We start from the raw sequence: 23310 nt of genomic DNA on the forward strand, positions 1-23310 counted from the left end.
AGGTGGCAGCTCTCCGCGGCGGGAGCCCTGCCTCCGCGGCCGCGCACCCCACCCGCTCCCGCCCCCGGGTCCCCGGGGGTGCCGGGAACACTCGTTCCCCGTCATTGGGGCAGGAGGCGGGGCCGGCGCCGTATAAGAAGGGACCGAGCGGGCGTTTCGCTCCCAGGTCCAGAGACGCCTTGTCCCATCCCCGCCTCCCATCGCCCCAGCACGGCGTGTGACCCGAGCCCGGATCGGCCCCCTCGGGGAGGCGAGGCGACGGCGGGACGGCAGCGGGAGCACCGGTACCACCACCAGCAGTAGGAGCAGTGCGAGCAGCAGCAGCAGTGCGAGCAGCAGCAGCAGCAGCAGCAGCACCGGCGGCAGCGGCAGCAGCCCCGCTCCCCACCTGCCCGTGGCGGAGGCTGGAGCTGCGATCGTCGCGGAGCGGCGGCTGGTGCCCGCGGCCCGGAGCCCCTGCGCCGCGGCCGTGCGGCGCCGCGTCCCGCTCTCCGATGAGCGCCGCCGCTCTCTACAGCCTGGACTCCCCGGCATGTTATAAGAGCTGGTGCCTGGAGCCCGCCAACTTCTACGACGCCAAGGTGGGCAGCGGCGGCGGGCCGGGTCCCGCCTGCAAGGCGGGGGGCCGCGGCGGCTGCGGGATGAGCGGCGAGGAGGCGGGGGGCGGCCTGGGGGGCAGCGGCACCAACCTGGCGGAGCTGAGCGCCGCCGCCCCGGCCATGTACGAGGACGAGAGCGCCATCGACTTCAGCTCCTACATTGACTCCATGTCGGCCGTGCCCAACCTGGAGCTCTGCAACGACGAGCTCTTCGCCGACCTCTTCAACAGCAACCACAAGCCCGAGCGGGGCGGGGACTACGGCGAGTACTTGCCGCCGGGCGGCGGCGCCGGCCGCGACCCCGCCAAGGACCTCGGCGCTGCCATGACCACCCTGCTGGGCGCCGAGCCCCGCACCGCCTCCTCCTCCTCCTCCTCCTCCTCTTCCTCCTCCTCCTCCTCCCGCGGCGCCCTGAAGCAGGAGCCGGACTGGAGCGACAGCGACCTCTCCTCCTCGCTGCTGCCCTCGCAGATCGCCACCTGCGCCCAGACCATCATGAACCTGAGCGGGCAGCCCACGCCGCCCACCTCCCCCGAGCCGCCGGGCAGCAGCTCCCCCTCCAGCTGCAGCACCCGCTCCCCGGGCCCCGCCGCCGCCGTGTCCGTGTCCGTGTCCGGGTCGGCGCAGGGCGTCCCGGCGCCGCCGGCCCCCGGCGGGAAGGAGCGCGGCGGCAAGAAGTGCGTGGACAGGTTTAGCCCCGAGTACCGGCAGCGCCGGGAGCGCAACAACATCGCGGTGCGCAAGAGCCGCGACAAGGCGAAGCGGCGCAACCAGGAGATGCAGCAGAAGCTGCTGGAGCTCTCGGCCGAGAACGAGAAGCTGCACAAGAAGATCGAGCAGCTCACCCGGGACTTGACCAGCCTCCGGCACTTCTTCAAGCAGCTGCCCAGCGCCTCCTTCCTGCAGCCCGGCTCGGGCACCGACTGCCGGTAACCGGGGGGGAAGCGGGACGGAGAGACGGACTCCGGGAGACCGTGGATAAATACCTCAGAGGGCCGGGCCGGGCCGGGCCGAGCCTGGCCGAGCCGCCTTTGCCGGGCCGGGCCGCGGCGCCCCGGGCCGGGCCGGGCGCGGAGGAGGAGGCGCGAAGCGGCGGTGGGACCTGCCGGCCCGCGGCCGCTTTCTGAATGTTGTAGCGACGCGGCGCGATGCCTGGGTCTTTCACCACGAAACTTGCAAAAAAAAGGAAAAAAGCTAAATATATATATATTTTTTTCTTCTCTCCCCTTAAATTATTTTTGTAATGGTAGTTTTCGTCTTTTCTACATTTTACTCATACCGATGCAGCTATGGTACATCTGTTAAAATGATTCAAAAACCCCATGTATTTTAGACAGTAGGATGAAAAAAAGACTGAGCATGCTCGACCTTTTATATCAATTTTTACAGCATTTCTAAGAATTAAAAAAAGCATTTTAAATCAACCATGCTCTCGTTTGCTCTGTGTGTTGAAAGCAGCGGGTCGGCGGCGGGGGAAGCTGCGCTTCCCAGGAGCTGCTGCCAACTCGCAGCCCGGGGCGGGGGGGGGACACGGACACGGGGGGGCGGGGGGGGGGAGCTGCCAGCAGCTGAACCGGGGAGGCGAGGACAAGCCGGGGGTGAGGTGCACTGCATTTTTCTCTCAAAGCAGCCGAAGGGCGATGGAATGGGGGGAATAACGGGGACTCTTGCACGTGGTCGTTGCGAAGCCTGCTTTCCCCCGGGACTTGCATCGCTGTGCCGGAATGCTGAGTCAGTGGTTGCCGCTGAGCTAACTGTTGGGGGCTGAGCAGCAGCTGCACCGCAGGAGGGGCTGCTCTTTGGCCAGAACTCTTCCAGAAACATAGTACTATAAAATAAAATATACATACATGAACACAAGAACACCGTGAGTTAAAATTCCTGTTAAAAAACCTCAAAGCGCTTTCCACTCCAGACAGTGCAAAGCTGCACCTGCACTAACACGCTCCTAAGTTTGAGCCAGCTGTAGTCCCAAAGGAGATGTTGCACCCATGTGCTTCAGCCCGCTGTAGGCTATCAGTCACAGCGCTGCGCACAAGCTGGCCACTTCACCGATCACTGCTAGTGAAAGAGAGCAGGCAACAGCGCAGATCTCTACGTGAATATATTACGAAGGGTTAGGCTACTTGTCTGAATTTTGATCCTGCACGCACAAAGATGACGGCATCTATAGGGCATTGGCAGAAAAATGGCCTGATAGGACAAGCATCTCCAACAGCCAGTGCTTTCCGAGAAAGAGAAATCTCGCTGGTTTCAAAGGGGCGACCCTGGTCGTGTACAGGGCAGAAATCCCCTACGCAGGAATGGGCTGACGTTCCCTTTTTCCTTACAGGGAGGCAGGTAAGAGACTGATACTTGGAGGAGGGGGGAAAAAGGGGGATTCAAAAGCTGGGTCATTCCGTTAGTAATCGTGATGTATATGAGACTTTCCACTGTCGGCCTCAGCTGCAGGAATGATCAGTGTAGCAACAAGTTTGCTGTTCCTTTTCTGCTGGGTAGTCACATACTGGACCTGCGCAAAACCATTCATTCCTCCTCCTCTGACCTGTATGGGTTTTTTAAATCCCGTGAACGGGGAAGGGGAAAAAAATCTAATCTCTGACTGAACTCTTACATTAATTCTTGCATCTCAAACAATGCACACCGGAAGATTTTGATATTATTTATCTGATCTGTAATCCATGTCTCTGTACAGTCAGGGTGAGGATAGTTATGTGGCCTACAAAACAGTTTGCTCGTTACCCTTAACAGAAACTGTATAATGAAACACCCGCTTTGTGGGAAGGTACAGATAACACGGTACTTCTATGCTTAGAGACCGATTAGCTGTAAAACATTAACTTTATATATGCTTGACACTTCAAAATATAAGCTTTGTTTAAATCTCCATCTTTATAGCATTTATTGCAAGGCAATAACAAACGTTAGAACTCAGAATTCATGCACAACGTGGTGTTTTGCAGCCGGCGGTACGTCTGGAATCCGCTGATAAAACTCAGCTTAGACCAATGTTCACTGCCTATAGCAAGGTATTTATTTCAAAAATATCAGTAAAATATTTTCCATCGACATATAATAAATACAGTATTATAAAAAAATTCACAACCATTCAAAACTTCCAGAACACGATGTTTCACATACATAAACAGCAAACACGCCAAAGAACTGTATTCTTAATTCTGAACTGATCCGAAAAAGAAGAGTTCAGAAAGTTGAACAGATTTTTTTATATAGGTATTTTTTCAGTGTTAGCACGATGTGCTTTGTAAATCGCAGTTTTAATAAACTATCTTAATACTTATCACACTTGCATTATACATTATCTGTGGCACTAGTTAACAGATAACCACATTACAAAGTCCACAGATACTATAGTGGCTGACTAGAGTTCAGCTCAGTGTCTTGCTCCTGCTTCCAGAAGAACGATTTCCTCCAGTGCAACGCAGTTGGGGTGGCTGGTTACGGAGTGGACGTAGCAGTTCAATAACCCCACCTCCCTTCCCAGCACGCTCTGCACCTCATAACTCTGCAGTGATAAAAGCATGTTGATTAAAACAAACAGTCCTGGACATTCTGTTCTAAGCAGCATTCAGCTGGGAAGATGCAGGGTGTAAAGTCCTCTTCCAACAGACAATTTTTTTAAGGACTCAAAAAGAAAGGTGCATTAGAACTGATGGAAAGAATGAATACATTAGATTTTCAATAATTAGATCTCACTCCTGCTTAAAGTGCTGCTTCCCTACCAGGCTGTTAAAAATGAGCTCTTTAAAAAAAAAGCTACCGGGACTTTGAACTCAATTTTGCTGAAGCATAACCTACGTGTGCTCCCTTCATCTAGCTTTCTGACACTCGTAAGAATTCACATGTGCTAGCAATGTGTATATACATACTATATATCGATTACCTTAGCTAACAGATCCCCTAAAGGAAAAAATATTTTGTAACTCTTTTTACTCCCCCCCCCCCCTCTTTTAACTTTGTGTTGTGTCGTGCATCGTTTATGATCACTGGCACCTACACAGTCCCTTCTGTTTAATGATCCGACTGGCAGTTGACACACGAGTTGTGCCTGTGCGAATTTGTAAAGCCTGTATTCTGCGTGGAGGAGAGGGATGCGAGGCTGGGATGATTTCTCTAAGATGAGAGAGCACGTTACCAGAAGAACTGGTAACACCGACAGCTGATACCCTGCCCGAGAGGGCACCGATCTCAGATGGCAGCTTTACATCCATTTCTCTCCTCAGTGGGACTTGCCTATGACCGGCCTCTGACCATGCCCCCGCTTTCATCTAGGCTGTGCATTTGTACAGGTATTGTCTATTGCCTGATTCAAGGTATAAACAACCCTTTTCTCTTTTTTTTCCTAGATTATTTTCCTAGATTATTTTTACCCCAGACCGGTTCTGCAGTCCAATTCACCATGCAGCTGCACAAACAGCTATACTGGTGTAACAGAAGGGTTGTCACAAGGTAAGGAACAAGTGGCCAGGGGCAGTGGCAGCTAAAACCAACCTCCCTGCCAAAAGAAGTGATTACAAAGCTACACCCTTAGAAACTTTAGCAGCACTGGCAAAAAAATGCCACCTCAAGTGGTATTTCTTGTGATTAAGCTTTGTTGAGATGTGCTGCTTTTTAAAATGCAGCGGTTCAGAGATAGAAATGCTTATGAAAAAAAAAAGGAAAAAATTATCCTTGCATTTCAGCTAGGGAAAAAAACATTTCTAAGTTGCCACACTTGTAAATACTAGCATTATAAAAATTGAAACATGAAAAAGAGGTTGTTTGAATTCTAGTAACTCGAAAAAGAACTACATTTCGTCAGTCTGTAACCTGACCAGACACATCCTGTAAAACTTAGCAAGACTTAACTGCTATTAAAAGAGCAAACATATTTTGGAAATTTCTTGTATCTCTTTGCTTAAATGAAATATACATCCTCCAGCATAAGAAAAATAATGTACGATTTCAGAGCAACATTCCACTTTAAATATTATCCATAAATCCCATTAAAACCATGGAGCACGTAACAGCAAAATGCTAGAAGACTATATAAGAGGGAAAGCAAAATGACCCCAATACACGTGACCCAACTGAAGAGATTTAACTGGGATGATTAAACAAGACAACGAGCTGACCTTTGCTCCCTTCCACATGCAACGGAGAGGGGGGGGATCTCGGGATCCTAACTGGACTTAATCACCCTCTGAAGGTGCTGCTCCTTCACTGCTGACCATCTGGCAGCCAATGCCAGCCAGGCACCTACCCGCGTGCCTCCCTCACCTGCGATAAATCTGGGTCACTGTGCCAAATGTCAGGGTTCTTCGGCTATCTCAGATTAAAGGAATAACTACTTCACGATTACATAAACTGTACTTTAGCCCATGGATCCCCACAGCTTACGCGTGTTTCATTCATACGATTATAAAGTATTATCTTGCATGCGTTTTGCAAATTTCTCTACTATTACTGCCTGCCAGTAGTTTCATGGTTGTGCTATCAGAAAGCAGTTGTGGTTTATAGGGTTTAGAAGACCATCCCGAAAAGGTGGGATGCTTGGACTGTATCTTTGCTGTCTTTGGATCCTCAGCCAGAAAATGGAGTAAAGCCCAGCACTGCCCATTGGAGCTCTGAATGTCTGGACGTAGTGCTATTTGCAGATAGCTCTGCAGATCTGCAGCTGAGCTAAAGCTGTCTACACGTTCCATCTGCGGCATCTCTCTTCTAAAAAGCAGGGCGTCAGCCTGATGACAGTCATGCGATAGCAGGGCATCAGCAGGTGGAAGGTGGGATTGCCAAAGGGTCCAGCCCACTCAAATCCCAGGCTTGACATGAGAAAAAAATTCATTATTTCTAGTGAAATCTCCTATCGCTCCTAGTGCAGTTCTGAAACGAGCTGCCTGGAAAGGCAGAATCTCCATCTGGGAGATTTTCACCAAGATTTGGAGATTTTCAGACCTCTTGGAGGTTTTCAAGACCCTGCCAGCCAAAGTCACGGCTGACCTGCCTATGCATTAGCAATAGCCCAGTGTGGGTGGTAGGTCGGACAATGACCTCCAGGAATCCCTTTCATTTCTATGATTTGTTTATCTTCCCACCTGATTCACGTCTCCTGTACTCTGCCTCTACAGTAAGTTACGTAGTTTAACTTTTTTTTGTCAACATTCATTATACCTACCCCATCCTCATTGGCGGAAGACATGAGGAGAGAAGAGATTGTCCTTTGTAACAGCTGGAATGAGAAAATTAACAGGTTTTGTTCATGACAAAAATCTTATGTATGCAAAGATGTTCTGTTCGCAGGTTAAAACAGTCACGTTGAACAAAGATTTATCATTTTAATATAGAATGGTTTTGTTTCTCTGGCCAAGAAAGCAGAGGAGAGGTGACACAAAAGATGTTCAGAATGGGAGTCTAAAAATACACGTTCCTTTTAGGCTGTGGAGACTGAGGTTTCCCAAGGCGCAAACCAACAAAGCCCTTTAGCTGGACCATAAAACAGTTTGCAAACCTCAGGGTGAACTCAATGACTGTATTATTTGAGTAAGATCTGGGAACTGTGTTCTTAGTCCAATGAAACACAAGTTTAGTATCAGATTAAATTATGGGATACTCTTACATCTTTTAATTTTTCTTCTGACAGAGCTGTTCATCAAAGTGTGACTTAGAGTACCTATGTGTCTACGTATCTAGCCTCACTATACTCAATACACCGAAGCTCATTTCGTGCCATACCTTTACTTTTACTGTACTTTGAGATCGGGATGGACAACTCAAGAAGACTTCCAGCTGCATTTTCAAAACCGGTGAAATGACAACTTCAGCGCACTGGTTGCAATATAGCAATCCTCTGAAACACGCAAATAATGATGGAAAAATATAGAGAAATGGAAAAGCTATCAGTCGTAAATCAAAACACACAAAAACCAGCTGGCTTATTCTCTAAAATACTTTGCTGGTAGACTTTTAGTAGGCAAGCCCTGGTGGAGATTCAGTTGATAATAGCAAGTAGAGCTCTTCTGTTGGTAGAGCTAAGTAACTCTCTTGGAGGACCTAAACTCTTCTAGCAAAAGGATCTTCCTTTTATAAGTTTTGGCAACATGGGGGGAGGTTGCTATTTATAGTCACCCCACTTAAGCAAATATTAATCTCACAACCTTCTAAAAGTTGTGGCAAAAGAATATTTGTAGTATAGATTTGGCCCAAGTGACTTACTGATTTAGGCCCTTGTTCAGCAAACGTTCAACGTTTTCAGCACACACTTAAGTCATATGCATAAACTTAAGCTCAGCTATAAGTGCTTGTTGGAATAACATCTTAAACAAATATTGACGCTACATTGTTCTCCAAATGAAGCAAAGGTGTCCTTCACAGTGGAGATTTTTTTTTTTTATTGAACTACACTACCATGTGAACATACACACATCCTTATTTTTTGCATGATAGTATAATGTAGGACAACTTTTTTTTTTTATTTTCAGCCTTTTTCCCCCGGAGGCTATATATAACAAAGCATAAGCGGTAAAGCTTCTCATATTTAGGAAAATGTTATCTATTTCAATGGGATCAAACCCACCCAACTTCTCCTTATGCTTTTTGTAAGCTTTTCCAGTAGAAAGAACCCCCCTTTCCTTCTTTTTACACTCTGACTACTCTCTTATCCTCTTGTGTTTTTATCCCATCAGGTATCTCAGACTCTGCAAGAGCAATCTGGCTAAGCAGCTGAAGGGGAGGCTTTCCAGGAGCATGCCAGTGTGACGCAGGTTTAGCATTTCAGGTGGTAACAGGTCCTGTAGGATCAGTCTTCACATTTGGGACAGTCGTACTCCCAGAATTATTTCCACATCATTTTTAGAAAGGTTATAAATTTAGTAGGTCTGAAACGCAACTCTTTCACACTTAGGTAAATTATAGCAAAGATCACCACAGTTCAATATAAAAATGTGAATTGGTGGTACATAAGGTAACAAGGTAGGGTAGACAAACGCAAGAAGCTACTTTTAAAGGAGCTTAAAATCAGACCTGTGATTTAAGTGGATGTTTATTAAAACTAATATTATAATGCAGTGGGCTATGAAATCTTTATAAGCAATACTGTAAGATTAGTTTGAAAAAAAATGTGATAACTGCTAATTCAAACCATTTCCTATCTACTTGTATCTTTCTTAATAAATTAATCTAACCTTGCAGGTTTTATCAGTTCATCAGCAATAAAAATACTACGTCTTAGTTCTAGGAAGGAACAAAGTGCAGCCTGTGCCTGCAGGAATCATTGCATCACCTATTGCTGTTATGGCTACATCTGCAAAACACCTGGAGTGCTCCGGAGCATGCTGACTCTCACCTGTCCTGGGGACACCGTTCCAACTTTCCACTGCCACATCTGTCGCATGTAGGCCAGGAGAAAGCAGTGCTCTCATTAACGCCAACAACAGTACCTGCAGAAAATGAAATTCTTACAAAATACTAACGGTAAGCTAGCAAACACAGTCACTCCTGGCTTCACAGCAGGTTTAATCTTTTCTGACTCTCAGCTTAAGAATAAGACTTGTCGGAGCAAGCATCAGCTCTTCCAACAATCTCACTCCCTTTCTCCTTCGTCCCTCCAACAAGGGATGACAGTATGGCCAAGTGTGTTACATTCTAAAAATACCAGAAGTTAGATAATTGGTAATTAACTTTCCAAACAGGTTCAGTTCTTTTGGTTTGGGTTTTATTGATTCTCTGATTTGTTTTTGTTTGTTTGTTTTCTTTATGGTCCTCTGATGTTTCCTTGGCAATAAATAGCTATAAAAATCATCAGGTCAGATAGCTTGATATCGATATTTAGGAAACACAAACCAATGAGAAGACCCAATCCCTTTCAAAAACAATGATGCAGGTTAAATTCCATTATCAATGGAGTTATTCTTCATTTATACTGATTTAACAAAGACTAGATTTGGCACAGATTTAAGTGTGTGCCTAAGAAGGGAATAACAAAGACACTTTGGACTAATATAAAGAGCCTTGCTAGTTTTGGCAAGAAAAAATATATTCAGAGTTTTATGAGAAGCCAGTAAAGAGTGCATTACGTTTTATGGTAACGATATGCTGAAATTATGAGCATTATTTATGGAGAAAATACTTCTAAGTATTTTGAAGCATACAAAGTGGATCACCTGTAAGAATGAAATTACACTAAAATAAACCTTCACTGGTACAACAGAAGTATAGACTAAAAATGCCAGCTCCTGTTGAGCAAGAATCTCACAGTTCTATACCGCATTCAATAAAAGAAACCCTTGGAGACTAGGGAGCATTTACACTGTCTGGTCTGTAAGACAGGGCATTAATCCCTTGCTTTCCTGGTTCTCCTGGGACAAGGACTGACAGGAAGGAGGGAGCTACACATAAACAACAGAACTGTAATTTTCTTTGGGAATTCAAAGGACAGCAAGTCTGAAGATCAGGAAAGGCACTTCTCAAACACAACATTTATGACCCAATTTCTATGCATGTAACAAAACAACATGGATTTCACTGACAGAATAAGCAATTCTGTGCATTTAACCCCTTGGACTGTTACAGGAATAATTCTGATTCTTCAGTTTTTGTGACAAACTGGGAGTTCCCATCAGCACTTGCTACTACAAGGTAGGATGCTTTCTGCCACAGCATGGGCACGTTTCCCTTGTTCATGGAAAAGAAAAGCTACCAATTAGTTTGCTGAATATGTTTCCTTTTTCATTAAAAAACAATTTAAAAAACAAAACAAAATCCCCTTTTCTGACACATCTGTTTCTCTCTAAGCCTTTTAACTTTCCCCCAGTTGTGTGCCATACTGCAACTGCAGGATGCCAGTGCACAACTAATACAAGTACATGTGAAGAAAATGAATCTGGATCATACTGACGAGATTATGTCTAGTGGAGAGGTTTATTTTGATGACAACATAGAGTTCCCTCGAGAAAACCACCAGAGATCACTGAAGTCAGAACAAACACAACTGAAGGCAGCAAGAGATCTAATAATCTAGTGACAGTCTTGTGCACCCTGCATGCAAAGTGATTTCTCAAGTTTAAGCTGCTGAACTGCTGCACATATTTGTCAAGACTCTAGATTTTGCTTGACGTTCACAAACCTTTTGGATATTTTCCCGAGATCCTTCTTTTAAATGGAAACGCACAAAATTCGATTTTTACCTCTAGTCTATTTTTATGGGCTGTGGCTGACATCATAAGAAGCGACTGATAATAGGACAACACCTGGAAAAATAGGTCTCTGGTGAGGAATGCAAAGAAGGGCTGAGGATTACAAGTAACACTCTGGTTGAAACGTTCAAAAAATGAACGTGTATAATTTTTTTTTCCAGTCAGTTACCCTGATTAATGGACAGGAAGGGGAAAAGCTCAATCAAAAAGAGAAACCTAGGTAAGCTGATTGACCCCGTCTTGTTCATACTGTTAAGAGGGAAACTGAAAAAAACCCCACCCTGGAGTGAGGGTGTTGGGTATGAAAATATCCAATGTCAAAATTCAGTCACTGGTGGTGAGTCATATACTAGGCAAATATCATTAATCAAGTAATATTCTCACATAACATATGTGGTATGGACTAACTAGTATTTGATCATAAGCATGGTTAAGAGGAAAAACAGTTCTGTGCAGTATGACCTGCCAACATTTAAGTCATCCTGACTGCTACTATACAGCAAAAAGAGCTTAGAAATTACTTTGCAGTGCATAGTGATAAGAAAATAAATCTATTAACCCTGAGCTCACAGATAAGAACCACAGACTCATCTTTAAAAGAAGAATAAACTTTCCAGTAGAAAGCAACCACAGGTTTTCACTCATCTGTTGAAGAGCATCATACTCCATCCCAGAGCTGGTATGACTGGACCTCTCTGAAACAAGGATTTCTGACAAACTTAGTGGATCTGCCTGGATTGCAACATTGTCCTTTTAAAACTGGGCCAGCTATAGAGTTGTACCAGGTTGCTGAGTGCCCAGCTTTGAGCAGGAGTTAGGACTGGAGGAACTTCAGAGGTTCCTTCCAACCTAACTTATCCTATTTACACACCTTCCAAAAAACGACCGATCTACCGAAAACCCAGCAGGCAGCATGGCCTGTGCCCCTCCCCAGTCCCAGCACTCCTGGAAGCTCTGACACTGTGACCAATCGCTCTATCTGTGGATGGGGACTTGAATGACCACCTGCATTTTTCACTGGTTAAAAAGAAGTTTTTCTAGGGAAGGTTGAGCCTGCTGAATCCCTGAGAGCCAGGAGGAGCAGCCATGACTGCAGAGGAGGAGGAAGGAGCACTACTGCATGAAGGGGTAGAGTAAAGCCTTTGCAGCCTCTTTGAGTGTTAGGTGAGAGGAGGCCCACGTACAGCATACGTAGGTGACCAAAAGTACAGGAAGTGAAAGGAGGGCACAAAGTAAAAGAATGAACGAGGTAATACTGCTTCTCATTGAAAGCCAGACTAACAACTCTCTTGAGTTAAGAGAGAGACAGTGAGTGAATTTTAGAGATGATAAATTTTCCTTCATGGGTTACTCCATCAAACACATATTCTCCCACCAACAAAGTAGGGTTAATGCTATTAGTTTCACTTCTTCAGTAGAAAGATGTAGGCAATAACTAACTGAATTTCAAAACACTGGATTTATATCTTAAATGCTATTAAATAATTTTAGTTACACATGAAAGTGAGAGTTGTCATCTATATATAGCATTAGCCCAGGTATAAAGAAGACACATTCTACATTGGGACAAATGTGTGGGAACATACTGATAACAACTACCCTGGACAAATTTCAAATGAAGCAAGACAAGGTTGTAGGATTAATTTCTCCTTTTGTCATTCTTCCGCCTGTAATACAAAACAGGGAAAGCGTGACACCTCCCATGTGTGTAAAGTAAGTACTTGTTTACACAATAGATCACAAAGGTGTATTTTCTTCGCTCCACTGGAAAAAGAAAGGACAGAGAACTGTTTGCTTTATCCTACTATGTACACTGTCAATGGGACAAAAGAAGACAGGCACTTCTCATACTTAGTTATAAAATTAAGAGTGGAGAAGTGATAATTCTTAGTGTAACTATTGGAGAGGTTTAAAAAAAAAAGTCAAAAAGTATTTCACACCCAGTGACAGAAATATCTTTCAAGTCAGTCACAATATCGATGTGAGATGTACGTAACAACCAAGGCTTTGAGTGAAGTGCATCTAGTTGTGCTTGGTTTTCATTATGCAGTGTTAAGAGTTCAAGATTTGTCACTGCAAGGTGCTCATATATTAATCACAGAGGCACTGCTAACTTGTGGCTCTATCATAAGAGAAGATATGCTTAGTAACAGCTTTGCATGGTTGCAAACTGCCTTTTCAGTGCATCACATTATAGCTGGAAGGATTAATTTGTAGCCATTATTTGCTATTATTTTAAAGCTCATTTCAAATGCTCCAGAGGTGTAAATGTAAAACAGTATCAAGAATTTTCTACAAAGGCTACTGGAATCATGAGAGTTAAATTAAGACAGGAAATTGTCTTTAAAAGCCAAGAGCTATTGGGCTTTTAAGGACTTTTCCCTATAGGCACTCTACAACTGGGAGGTTTAAGAAGCTGACTGGACAAAGCATTAGAAAATACACAGTAGGAAATGTTTCTGCATGATTAGGAAATGTTAGAAAATACATTGTAAGAAATGTTTCTGCATGGTTAGTGGTAGGACTGAAATATTAGACAAAGCAATGATCCAAAGTAGCTGGTGAGCAAATATTGGCCAAGTTATGCTAGATGACTATGGTGAAATATTAAATTGCCCCATTGCAGCAAAGCTCCAGGGAAATCAGACACTAACCCCTACCATTCAGGATCTGGCTAACGCATCTTATCCATCTGCCTAAAAAATATTAGTTGCCAATACTGTTGCCTTACTGTTGCCAACATCAACAAGGCTGGTATGAACAGAAGGCTCCTGAAAGAAGACGGTGAAGGGAGGAATATAATAAAACAGATTGTGCATCAAACATTTATTCTGGGGTATGAGTGAGTGGGAGCAGAGCATGGCCAGCAAAAGGCAAACAGAGCCCACAAAGAAGTATAAAAACTTAAATATCCTAATGACTCAGAGCAATACTATGCTTTTTTATCCCTCCATGCTGTTTGTGCAAGAAATCAATACGAAGACCTAAAAGATTAAAGTGAGCACAAATAATTAACCGCATTCATTTCAGAAAAGGCCATACAAACCTCTTACAGCACACACGGAGTTGGCCTGTGTTGTAGAATCCAGCTCATCAAGTCTGACAGGGCCAGTCAGCTCACTGAGGTCAGCACCGGCAGCCGAGTACAAAAGAGGCTTTTGTAATAAGAGAACAGTACGTTCAACACAAATAATCCTACCTGCCAACAAAGACATTTCAACTCAGTACAGTAACAAGGAAAAAGGTGACCATGTTAATTGTCATGGCCAATAAAGACAACGATCTCTGCCAGCTACTAAACAGATGGATAGACTCCATCAGGTTTTCTCAATGACAAAATATTTTGCTTTCAGCAATACATGCATCATGCTCTCGTTACACTTTGCAGCTCCTGGGGAAAAAAGATGTTTTAAAATTTTGAACATGGCAGAGAAGAGTCCGATTCCACTCTGCATCACACCACGCTCCCTGCAAACACAATGTTACTGTCTATTCCCTGGTAATAAGCTTGGGCACTCCTGCAGGTGGTCTTACTTTGTTTCAAAGATTACAAAGAGTAGGTGCATGCAATGCTGTATTCTCCAAAGCAGAGATTTTTGCTTCAGGACACATAGCCATTTACAAAGGTTGGTGCTTCCAGTCCACTTACATTTTGGAAGTGACTGAAGGTGTGAGATGTGAACGACCCATGCAGGCACCATACAGAACCATACCTGAACCTCAAACAAGAGTGACTAAAAATGAATGTAAAGTTAACTATCATCCTTACATGATCTGTATGGTGGCGAAGGCTCACAGCTAAGATGGTATAGGAGAGTTTGTAAAAGTTCTGTGTCTAGGGACACGCAAGTCTCTAGATTCACCCTCTTATTCCTTTTAGAGGTAGTAAATTCAATAAAACAAGTTTCTGCAAGAATAGCAAAACAAATGAAAACAAGTTTCTTAATAGAATAGACTATTTCAGTTCGAAGGGACCTACAATGATCATCTAGTCCAACTGCGAGTCCGAATCTTCTATCGGCTAGCAAATTTGATTGACATGGGTCATTAGCTTCAACAGCCATCATGGAAGACTGACAGAAATATTGGTGGACATACAGCAAGATCACTGAATTTCTCCTTTACTTTGGAGATCAAGTCAAAAACATAAAAAAGAAACCTTAATGGAAAGCTCTAATTACAACCCCTTTCAAATTTGTTCCCGAACTTGCAATGTCTCATCTTCGTCTGAAAACGAAAGTCTCTGTAGCTCACGTAGTGCAGAGTCAGAGATTAGGATGCTATTTCAGTTTGATTCCAACTGCTTCAAAACCACATGTAAAGCTTACCATTTCCCCACAGTGCATCCTTGAAGAAGATCTGTTGCGAGGCAACACTGAGGGCTTCTGTGATTTCCGTACTGAGAACACATGATGCAGCGACTGACACAGCAACAACTTTTGGAATCATATGAACCACGTTTTGCAATGTGGAGTCAGTCACAAACAACCAAATCTCTCTTTGATTTACAGGAACACTGTGTTTTGTCTACGATTTAAAAAAATACAAAATTGGAATGCAGTTGTTAATTTTTAGTAGAAGGAAACACTAAAATAACATCCTCATATTTAAATAACTAATAAAACTGACAAATTATTACATTTAGGGCTCGGACAGGATAATGAATCAAAGCTTTATTGGAATTTGTCATTATTCCTTACTACACATACAAACATCTCTACCTTAAATTAACTTACTGAGGTTGACCCTCTGGAATCTTGGCTTTACCTCTATCAACTATCATGCTTTATCATAACTCACTTGGACTGTACAAGGGATTTGAAAATATATTTTATAAAAAAAAATTATATACTATATATACTATGTATTATATATTTGTATCATGTATATGATATATATAAAAAAAGTTAATTGGCTGTTTTTATGAACAAAGACTTACATAATTTTTGCCTTAAAAAAAAAGGCTATTGCTAATACCAATATTATTCCTGTGTGAGCAGATTTTCCATGTACTGTTATCAGATTCCCAAGAGCACCAGTCCTTGGTTAATAGCTACTGTCCAGTCCTTGGCTAATGGCTCCTGCAAGTTACAAAGCTGGAGTTTTTTCTTTCAGTTGAACAAACATCTCTAAATATTTGAATGTTGCATAGAAACGGGGAAGTAGATAACTCGTAAGTAAGACACATAGGAATCTGCAATGACAATGTAAGTTTTCTGCCTAAGACAGGTATAAAAATATCATGGTGTGACTAAATTAAGGTATATCACAACTACTGATGTCACAACCAAAATACCTACATTTCATCTCAGCCTTCATATCTGAAAATAATTATCACAAAATCAGTAGTGTTTTTAAAATTTTTCACACTGGGATGACGAACAAGACAGATTAGACAGTTATTACATACACATGAGTGCTTATTCCAGGGTCTCTAACAAAATCAGATGGGTTACAATTTGACAATTCATGTTCTTATTCTTTTTTTTTAACACAGCTTTTATACTATCTGTGTGTGTATGTGAATTTTCCCATGCTTTAGAAAAAATGTGTTTAATAACAAAGCATATTTCACATTTACCAGTCCAAGTAACTTGTAAATTTTAAGATTCTAATATTTTAAAATATTTAACTAAGATTAAATAACTTTTTTTAATATAAAAAGTTTTTGTTCCTATTTTTAATTAGTCTGCTGATTAAAAACTCATACTTAAAACACCTAAATGAAAATGAAATACTACAATGATTGGAGAGACACATATCACGTAAGTATTTTATTCTCGAAGTTGCATGTCTCTAGCATAAGGTAATGCAACAAGAACCCCAACTTCTTGTCTTCGGTTGAGTTCAAACCTTGAAACCGTTAACCACACTAAAATTAGCTTTTTGTTCATGTTAGCAGCTCTTAGAGCAAATGCCGTAATTGTAAATAATGACTGGGAAAATTCTTAACTCAGATATTACGGTTATGCCTTAATACAATATATGCTGCCTTTTGCATTGACGTTGTTTCTTTGCCTAGTAACTACATACATTTGAGTACCTCCTCTGTGCAGATAGCATTAGGACAGCTTCAAAGAAAGACTTTGAAAGAAAGACTACAGCTGTCCCACGAGAATTACTAACACATTAAAAGCTGGCTTTCAGAAGAATCATCCAAAAAGTAAATAATAGAAACAGCAAAAATCACAAGTTAGCATAAAATCATCATCTTGCTATGTGTGACAATTTGTTCTGAACAGAGAGGACACAACAGACAAATAGCAGCAGGATTGAGTTATAAGGAAGGACAGCTCCTTAACCACAGATGGAATATATTTCCTCATATTCATTCTGTACCACAGTACAGATTCTGAGTAATAATAAAAGCATATTTCCATTCCTCCTTCACACAAATGAAGTATCTCAGAATACTGTAGCTACATAGAATAAATACTATTTTTTAAAGTACATTTAAACTAGCTCACATAGCAGATTATCTAATAATAATAAATCTGAAAAATAAACCAAATCATAGTCTTTCCTCACTTATTATGACTTGATGATTTTGCATGTGAAGGATATGTCCTCTTGGCAAAGGCAACTGCAGTAAACAAGCTGCTGTTTGTGACCTTCTTCTGGGAGGATTAGGCAACCAATACACTAACAGCAGGTAATTACCTTTACATTCCTAGAGCAGTTATCCAGAAGCATTATCCAGCAGTTATCCAGAAGTTATGCAGAAGAATATCTTCTATTGCTTTTCCAAGATTACTTTAAAAAAATTTATGAGCACTCATGTTGTTCACTTACAAAAATTTAGTGCTTACAGTTCAGTAAGTGAATAGCCATTAAAAAACCAGCTAATAAACCTCCCAGTAGCAAGAACAAATCATAAACCTTTTTTTCTGCTAGACAAGCTTCCACTCTTCAAAATCACATCTGTTCCTGCATGCTTCATCTTTTCTCTAATTTAGTGAAGTGCTTCTACACCAGAATACTGATGACCCGCAACATCTCAGATGTAGACATTCCTGAATACAAAAATGTTTGGCTAGGACACCACTAGTCTGTAATTTTATTTTATTTTTTAACAGAACAGGTTTCTTGGAAATAGACGTTTATGCATGTATATGTCCATCTTTCTGTTAGCACCCTAAAGATCCCTTCAAGCTAGCCCTAATTTCATGTTTGCAAATACTCTGTTAAATTCTCACTTAGTATGGAGAAAACACAAGAGATACCCCTCATCTCGGGAGTTAAAAGCACTCCCTGTCTAAAAATCAAATCATAACTCATTGGCTTTTGAAGCAAAAGGGCAAGACCTAAATTAAATTTATGTCTCACACTGGTGGGAAGCATCTCCAGCTATTTTGCTGGCCATTCTGGAATGCCTTTGTCCTTGGTTCATATGCTTTGATTCACACTTTGTTTCTTGTGGAGCTGATGGACAATTGCAAATTATTCTCCACCAGAATTCAGTGCTGGCTGTACTGAGGATCCAGTCGCCAGGAAAAAATAAATAAATCAGTGACAAAAAATTCCTTTAATTACTGAGGGAGTTAGCAACATTTTGAAAGAAAATTGTAGCATCATTCAGAAACAAATAAATAAAACATAATTATAAGCTTTCCAACATAGTATGGAGGGCAGATGTATTTACCTAAGAGTTCCTCCTTTCTACTAACTGGATCATAAAAGCCAAATTTGCCTGAGGGGCTTCTACTGAAGTCAACAAAAATAGTCCACACACTTGCATGCAAAAAGCAAAACCGTATTTTTATATAACCATCATCTGTTAAATTCTATCCCCAGACACTGAACTGAATGGGAACTTTTCGCTATGTATCTAACGATAGCATTTAGCTATAAATCAAGTCTCAATGAACTTCCTGCAAGCTCCCTTACCAGGGTGCAATATTATCTCTGGTTAGGTAGCAATTTATTCAGAAATAATTCACTTTCTAGACTGGATGGTATTGAAACTGCAGATGCAGTTCATTTTACCCATTCACAAGCATTTTAGACCTGGTGATAATTCTGCTCATAGAATTCTTGAAGATCATCCACGAAGGTTTTGGGTTTTCCTCTTAACATGATAAATGCTGGCTTCTTCACATAAACATTATGTTGATTTTATGTTGAATTCATTGCCAAGTGAAAAGATTACCTGCAGCCTTAGATATAGCACTTGCGCCCAAAAGCTACAACGTTCATTACAACCATCGATCTGAAAATAGTGCAAAAACAGGGAATGAGACAAACATGATACCAGAAATCCAGCGGAACAAAGTATTGGTTATCTGACTTGTAAAGCAGATTACCTGAAGAATTTCCTTTAGACCATGAACAGCTGGTGGCTGGTACAAATTAGAAATCTGTTCTTCCTCATCCACTTCCACATGTATTTCACCAGACTGAACAGTAAGAATATAACAGAAGCTGGGAGGAGGAAGATTAGCTGTCATCTATTAAAAAGTAAGGAAAAGAAATGTGACCTTAAAAAAGGCACTTTAATTTGGCCAGTCAGGTTCTATAATAATAGCCAAAACGAACCACACAATTTACATTTTAAGAGGGATGGGGAAACAAAATTATATGGTTAATAACAAGAACTCTCTGAAGTAGAAGTTGAGTTAATAAACCAACATTCACAAGTTATAAGTGAAATCAGCTTGTGTGTATCATTCTTTCCATAATCTGACATTGATCCTCATCACAAAAATATCTCATTATTTGGCACACTTGGCAAACACTGCGACTATCTCAAGGTGCTTGTTGTTGTTTTTGCATTTTTTTATTACGTTGTAGGAGTGCCCTGATTATTCTATTTTTTTTTAACATCCGTAACTTTTCTGAGGTTTGGGGACTTTTGCATGTGGGTGGGTTTTTGTGATAGTAAACAGCTGCCGAACTTTTAAAGCTGCCAAATTAAATCCAGTACAGCACAAGGAGATAATGAAGAACAGGAATGCAACAGCTACAAGAACTGCTCTCTTTGTGTTATGCCAGATTTTTCTTTCCCCCTTAAAAAGTACCATGATGTAACAACTTTATCAATCATCACTTAAAGAGGTCCCAAGCTAGAAAGGCTTCTCAGGAAAAAAAAGGACAGTGCTAGAAAATAATTTTTATTGTGGATACAGTAAAACATTCTTCTAGTGATGTTTGTTGTTAATAAAGCATTTAATAAAAGAAATATGAATCTATTAAAGACAGCTGCCCACCCATTAAAAAAAAACCTGCGTAAGGAAAAAAAAAGGTAAAAGAAGTTGATACCCAAATTCTGTTTGCCTCTGACAGCACTAAAGAAGGTATTCGAATGTACATATGGCTCAAAAGAAATCAGTTCTACAGATCTCTTCCCAACAACACTATCAGCATGCTGGCAATATTATTTATGTACCTATGTATAAAACTGCTTCCATAAAACTGTGCATAAAATTATACTGTTTGTATCAATAAAAACGTATCTCAACTGAAAAAACTCCACTCAGCCAAAAACCTGCAGCAGTAGAATGCAAGTCGTGATCCTCCGTGGAATGAATTAGTATTTCAAACCCATGACAGAAGTGTAAATTGCATGATTATGGAAAGTTTCCTCCATTTTTAGATTGCTAATAAAATAGAGAAAATGAGGAACAAATGAGAGTCATAACAATGCTAAACAACATTTAAGAGCTTTGCTCCATCCGTGGATATTCCCATTCTGTTGTCCACAGTATTTTAATGCACAAAACAATCCATTCCTCTGAGACTTCCGAAATGTCTAGATGAAAGGGAGAGTCAAGGAGAGAACAGCCGTTTCACTCAGTTTCAGTCTTGGTTTTATATATAACCAAGGACTGAACTTTTTGTTCTACAACATAAACCCCTGCACAATGCAAAGAACACTCTACATTGCAGAGAAAAGATTCTCAGACTTTAGAAATAACTAGTAATATCCACCTCTAATGTCCCCTGGTTTTGAAACTTGTTTATTTCCAGCTTTTTCTTCTTTTCTGGAACTTACATCCTGATTGACTCCCCTAGGCTCTAACACAGATTTTTAATACCACAAACTTCTTCCCCAAAGAACAGCCTATACAAGAACAGCAGGACAGCACAAGCACTTGGCTACCCAGAAGCTTCTCAAATGATCTCGTATTACCAAAATGACACTTGATATGACAAATACAAAAGCTGATTAAAGGAAAATTAAAGATGCAATTTTAGACTTGCAAATATATAGCAACATACTTTAAATCCATTTTAATACCTCCCCACCCCCTAAAATCACAGAAACATTCATTAGTTTTTAGTAGATTATTTTTGTGTTCATCCTTCGACTGTCTTCACATGAGACAGGTATCAGTCAAAGTCATCCTAACTAGTAAGAGACCTGATTCCAGCAGTCAGTCTGCCTTCACAGAAGTTAATCTTCAGAAAAGTGCTTTCGAATCTAAGGCTGAAAAGTGCTTCAAAAGAATGAGTTAATACCCTTGTTATATAGATTTCTCAGCTGGCTCCATGCTATCTAATATCTCTTTCCTCCTGCAAGGAGAGGAGAGGAATAATTTGTCTGGACATCCTACCATTCTACCTCTAGAGGATTAATAAGGGGCTAATTGCATCATTTTGGAAAGATGCTGCTGATCCAGAGGGCTTCAGGTTAGCCTGGGAGGTTGCCAGAACCAGTAAAACAAAACTCAGTAGCTAAAGAGAGGGAGAGAATCTGATTCCCAAAGTAAACACGATTACACTACCAACAAAAATAGTAGTTGTGAGTGAAAAAATACATTTCCACAATAACAAGACTTACCTTTTCAGAGTCTTGACTTTGTCCAAGAACTTTTACAGGCACTACTGGAGGCCACAGACTGTCTATCAGACTAAAAAGTCCTAATGCCCTTCAAAAAGACCAATAAAGTCAGGTTTAAAATGTTTTCCAGTGTTAAACGTTATATTAAAAAGAATCATTAAGAAATACAATTTTAAATCATATTTGTTTTCTGGAAGCTGGTTTTGATTTGGTCTAATTAAATCTCCATCATTTCTGCTGCAGGGTGGAGAGGGAGGGAAGGGATGTATCACATTCAGTGACAAGCAAGTTGTATTTAATCCTTTGCCACGAACAGCCTGCAACATGATAAAATTCAGGGGAACTGGGGTAAATGCTAGCTTGGGAAGGACACAGATACCAGTACAACTTCTTTTAAAAAATAGCTTTTAACTATTTTAACTGATAGATTAAACCAAAAAAAGTTTTGCTTCTAACATTTTCATTTCTTGCTCTTCTCTAACAGCTGATTGTAACTGCTTTCAGGAAAGTCAGCAATTATCAGATACAGAGAAACAGGCAAGATTTTGTTATCTTAAGTACGTGTGCAGAGGACGGTCTGCTTCCTGCACAGCTGCCCATTTAGTTACGATTTGTATTTATTTATTTTGCAAGTTTCCCACTTTAAATTTAGAAACAAACATAAAATTAACAGCCCAGCATATTAAGGTAAAATATTGCAGACTCCTTAGCTTTAGCAAGCAAAGCTGTAATTTGCAGCACTTCAGTGGCTGCCTTGTCAGTTGATGTGGCATCCTTGCTGGACAGGCAGGAACATCTGAGGGAGAGGCCAAGAAAACAGCTGAGGGAGGGGAAATAGCTACAGATAACCAACTTGAAGAGGCATGCATTTTTGAGTTAAAGCTCCCAGTTATCTTGTCCTGGTTCTCTGTTCTGTGTAGTCAAAGCACAGAGATCTGGATTTTAACCCTACACTGTCTCCAAGAACAAGTTGTCTGTTCCTCCAACTAAGAAAGCCACCATTTCTGAAACAGCTCTAAAAAATGAAGTCCAAAACTTGCTAAAAGTAATATTAGCTTCTAATCTCAACTGTTTAGAAGGAAATGGCATACTCTGGTACAGAGCTGAAGCGCGTTGCAATATGCTGCTTCTGTTCAAGGGGTCACGGAAACTTTCCTTTTAAAGTTCTGCTTTTAGTTCACTTCTGCTTAAGCTTATTTATTTTTGTATTTCCCTAGTCCTTCTCCAGATCCTTAAATGCTTAGACTTTGGGTGTCTATGAGCAGTGAACTTCTTCCCATGTTTTTTCATAAAGCGCCAGGTATCATCTATGATTCATTGTTAACAGCGGTGCCTTTGGACCAGCACTGTAAGAAGTTTTATGAATGTAAATCTCAGAGTGGATCTTGTGGAATAAAGCTCGTGGTTCACGATTCAGGTAACAAGCTCGCAGATTAAAAAGATTATGTTGCTACCTGTAGTCGTGTTCTCCACACTAATGAACAGACCAGAAACACAAACGTGCTGCCCTTTGACAGAAATGAACTTCCTGACTTACATGGCATCATCACCAAGTCTGTAAAAGGAGAAGGCTGAGCTCAGAGCCTGGTATTTTTTTGTGTTTTAACAGTGAGAACATTACAACATACAAAGCAACACTTCTTAGGTACTAAAGAGACTTGACAGCGAATTGACCACTTCTTGAATCCTTGATCTGGGTGAGATTTTCTGTCTTGTATCGTACAGAATGATATCCTCTCTA

The 23310-nt window shown here is 41.5% G+C and overlaps 2 protein-coding genes across 2 annotated transcripts in view; one reads left to right on the forward strand and one right to left on the reverse strand.

The window, feature by feature from the left end:
* Positions 1-191: 191 nt before the first annotated feature.
* CEBPD (CCAAT enhancer binding protein delta) lies at positions 192-2023 on the forward strand. Its single transcript, XM_050891303.1, has one exon. The coding sequence runs from the start codon at positions 495-497 to the stop codon at positions 1530-1532; it is 1038 nt and encodes a 345-aa protein (XP_050747260.1). The 5' UTR covers positions 192-494; the 3' UTR covers positions 1533-2023.
* A 1438-nt stretch (positions 2024-3461) lies between these two features.
* Positions 3462-23310, reverse strand: part of SPIDR (scaffold protein involved in DNA repair) — a 204624-nt gene continuing 184775 nt past the window's right edge. The window contains 9 exon segments of the mRNA XM_050892140.1: positions 3462-4125; positions 6775-6828; positions 7332-7446; positions 8941-9034; positions 13836-13988; positions 15118-15316; positions 18939-18998; positions 19093-19236; positions 21570-21657. Coding sequence (XP_050748097.1) covers positions 3994-4125; positions 6775-6828; positions 7332-7446; positions 8941-9034; positions 13836-13988; positions 15118-15316; positions 18939-18998; positions 19093-19236; positions 21570-21657 — 1039 coding nt within the window. The 3' untranslated portion in view covers positions 3462-3993.

Source organism: Gymnogyps californianus, chromosome 2 (genome assembly GCF_018139145.2).
Source record: "Gymnogyps californianus isolate 813 chromosome 2, ASM1813914v2, whole genome shotgun sequence".
NCBI classification, from domain to species: domain Eukaryota; kingdom Metazoa; phylum Chordata; class Aves; order Accipitriformes; family Cathartidae; genus Gymnogyps; species Gymnogyps californianus.

What these genes read in the sequence shown, in the direction of transcription:
- CEBPD (XM_050891303.1), top strand. Translation starts at nt 495, where the DNA reads ATGAGCGCCGCCGCTCTCTACAGCCTGGACTCCCCGGCATGTTATAAG.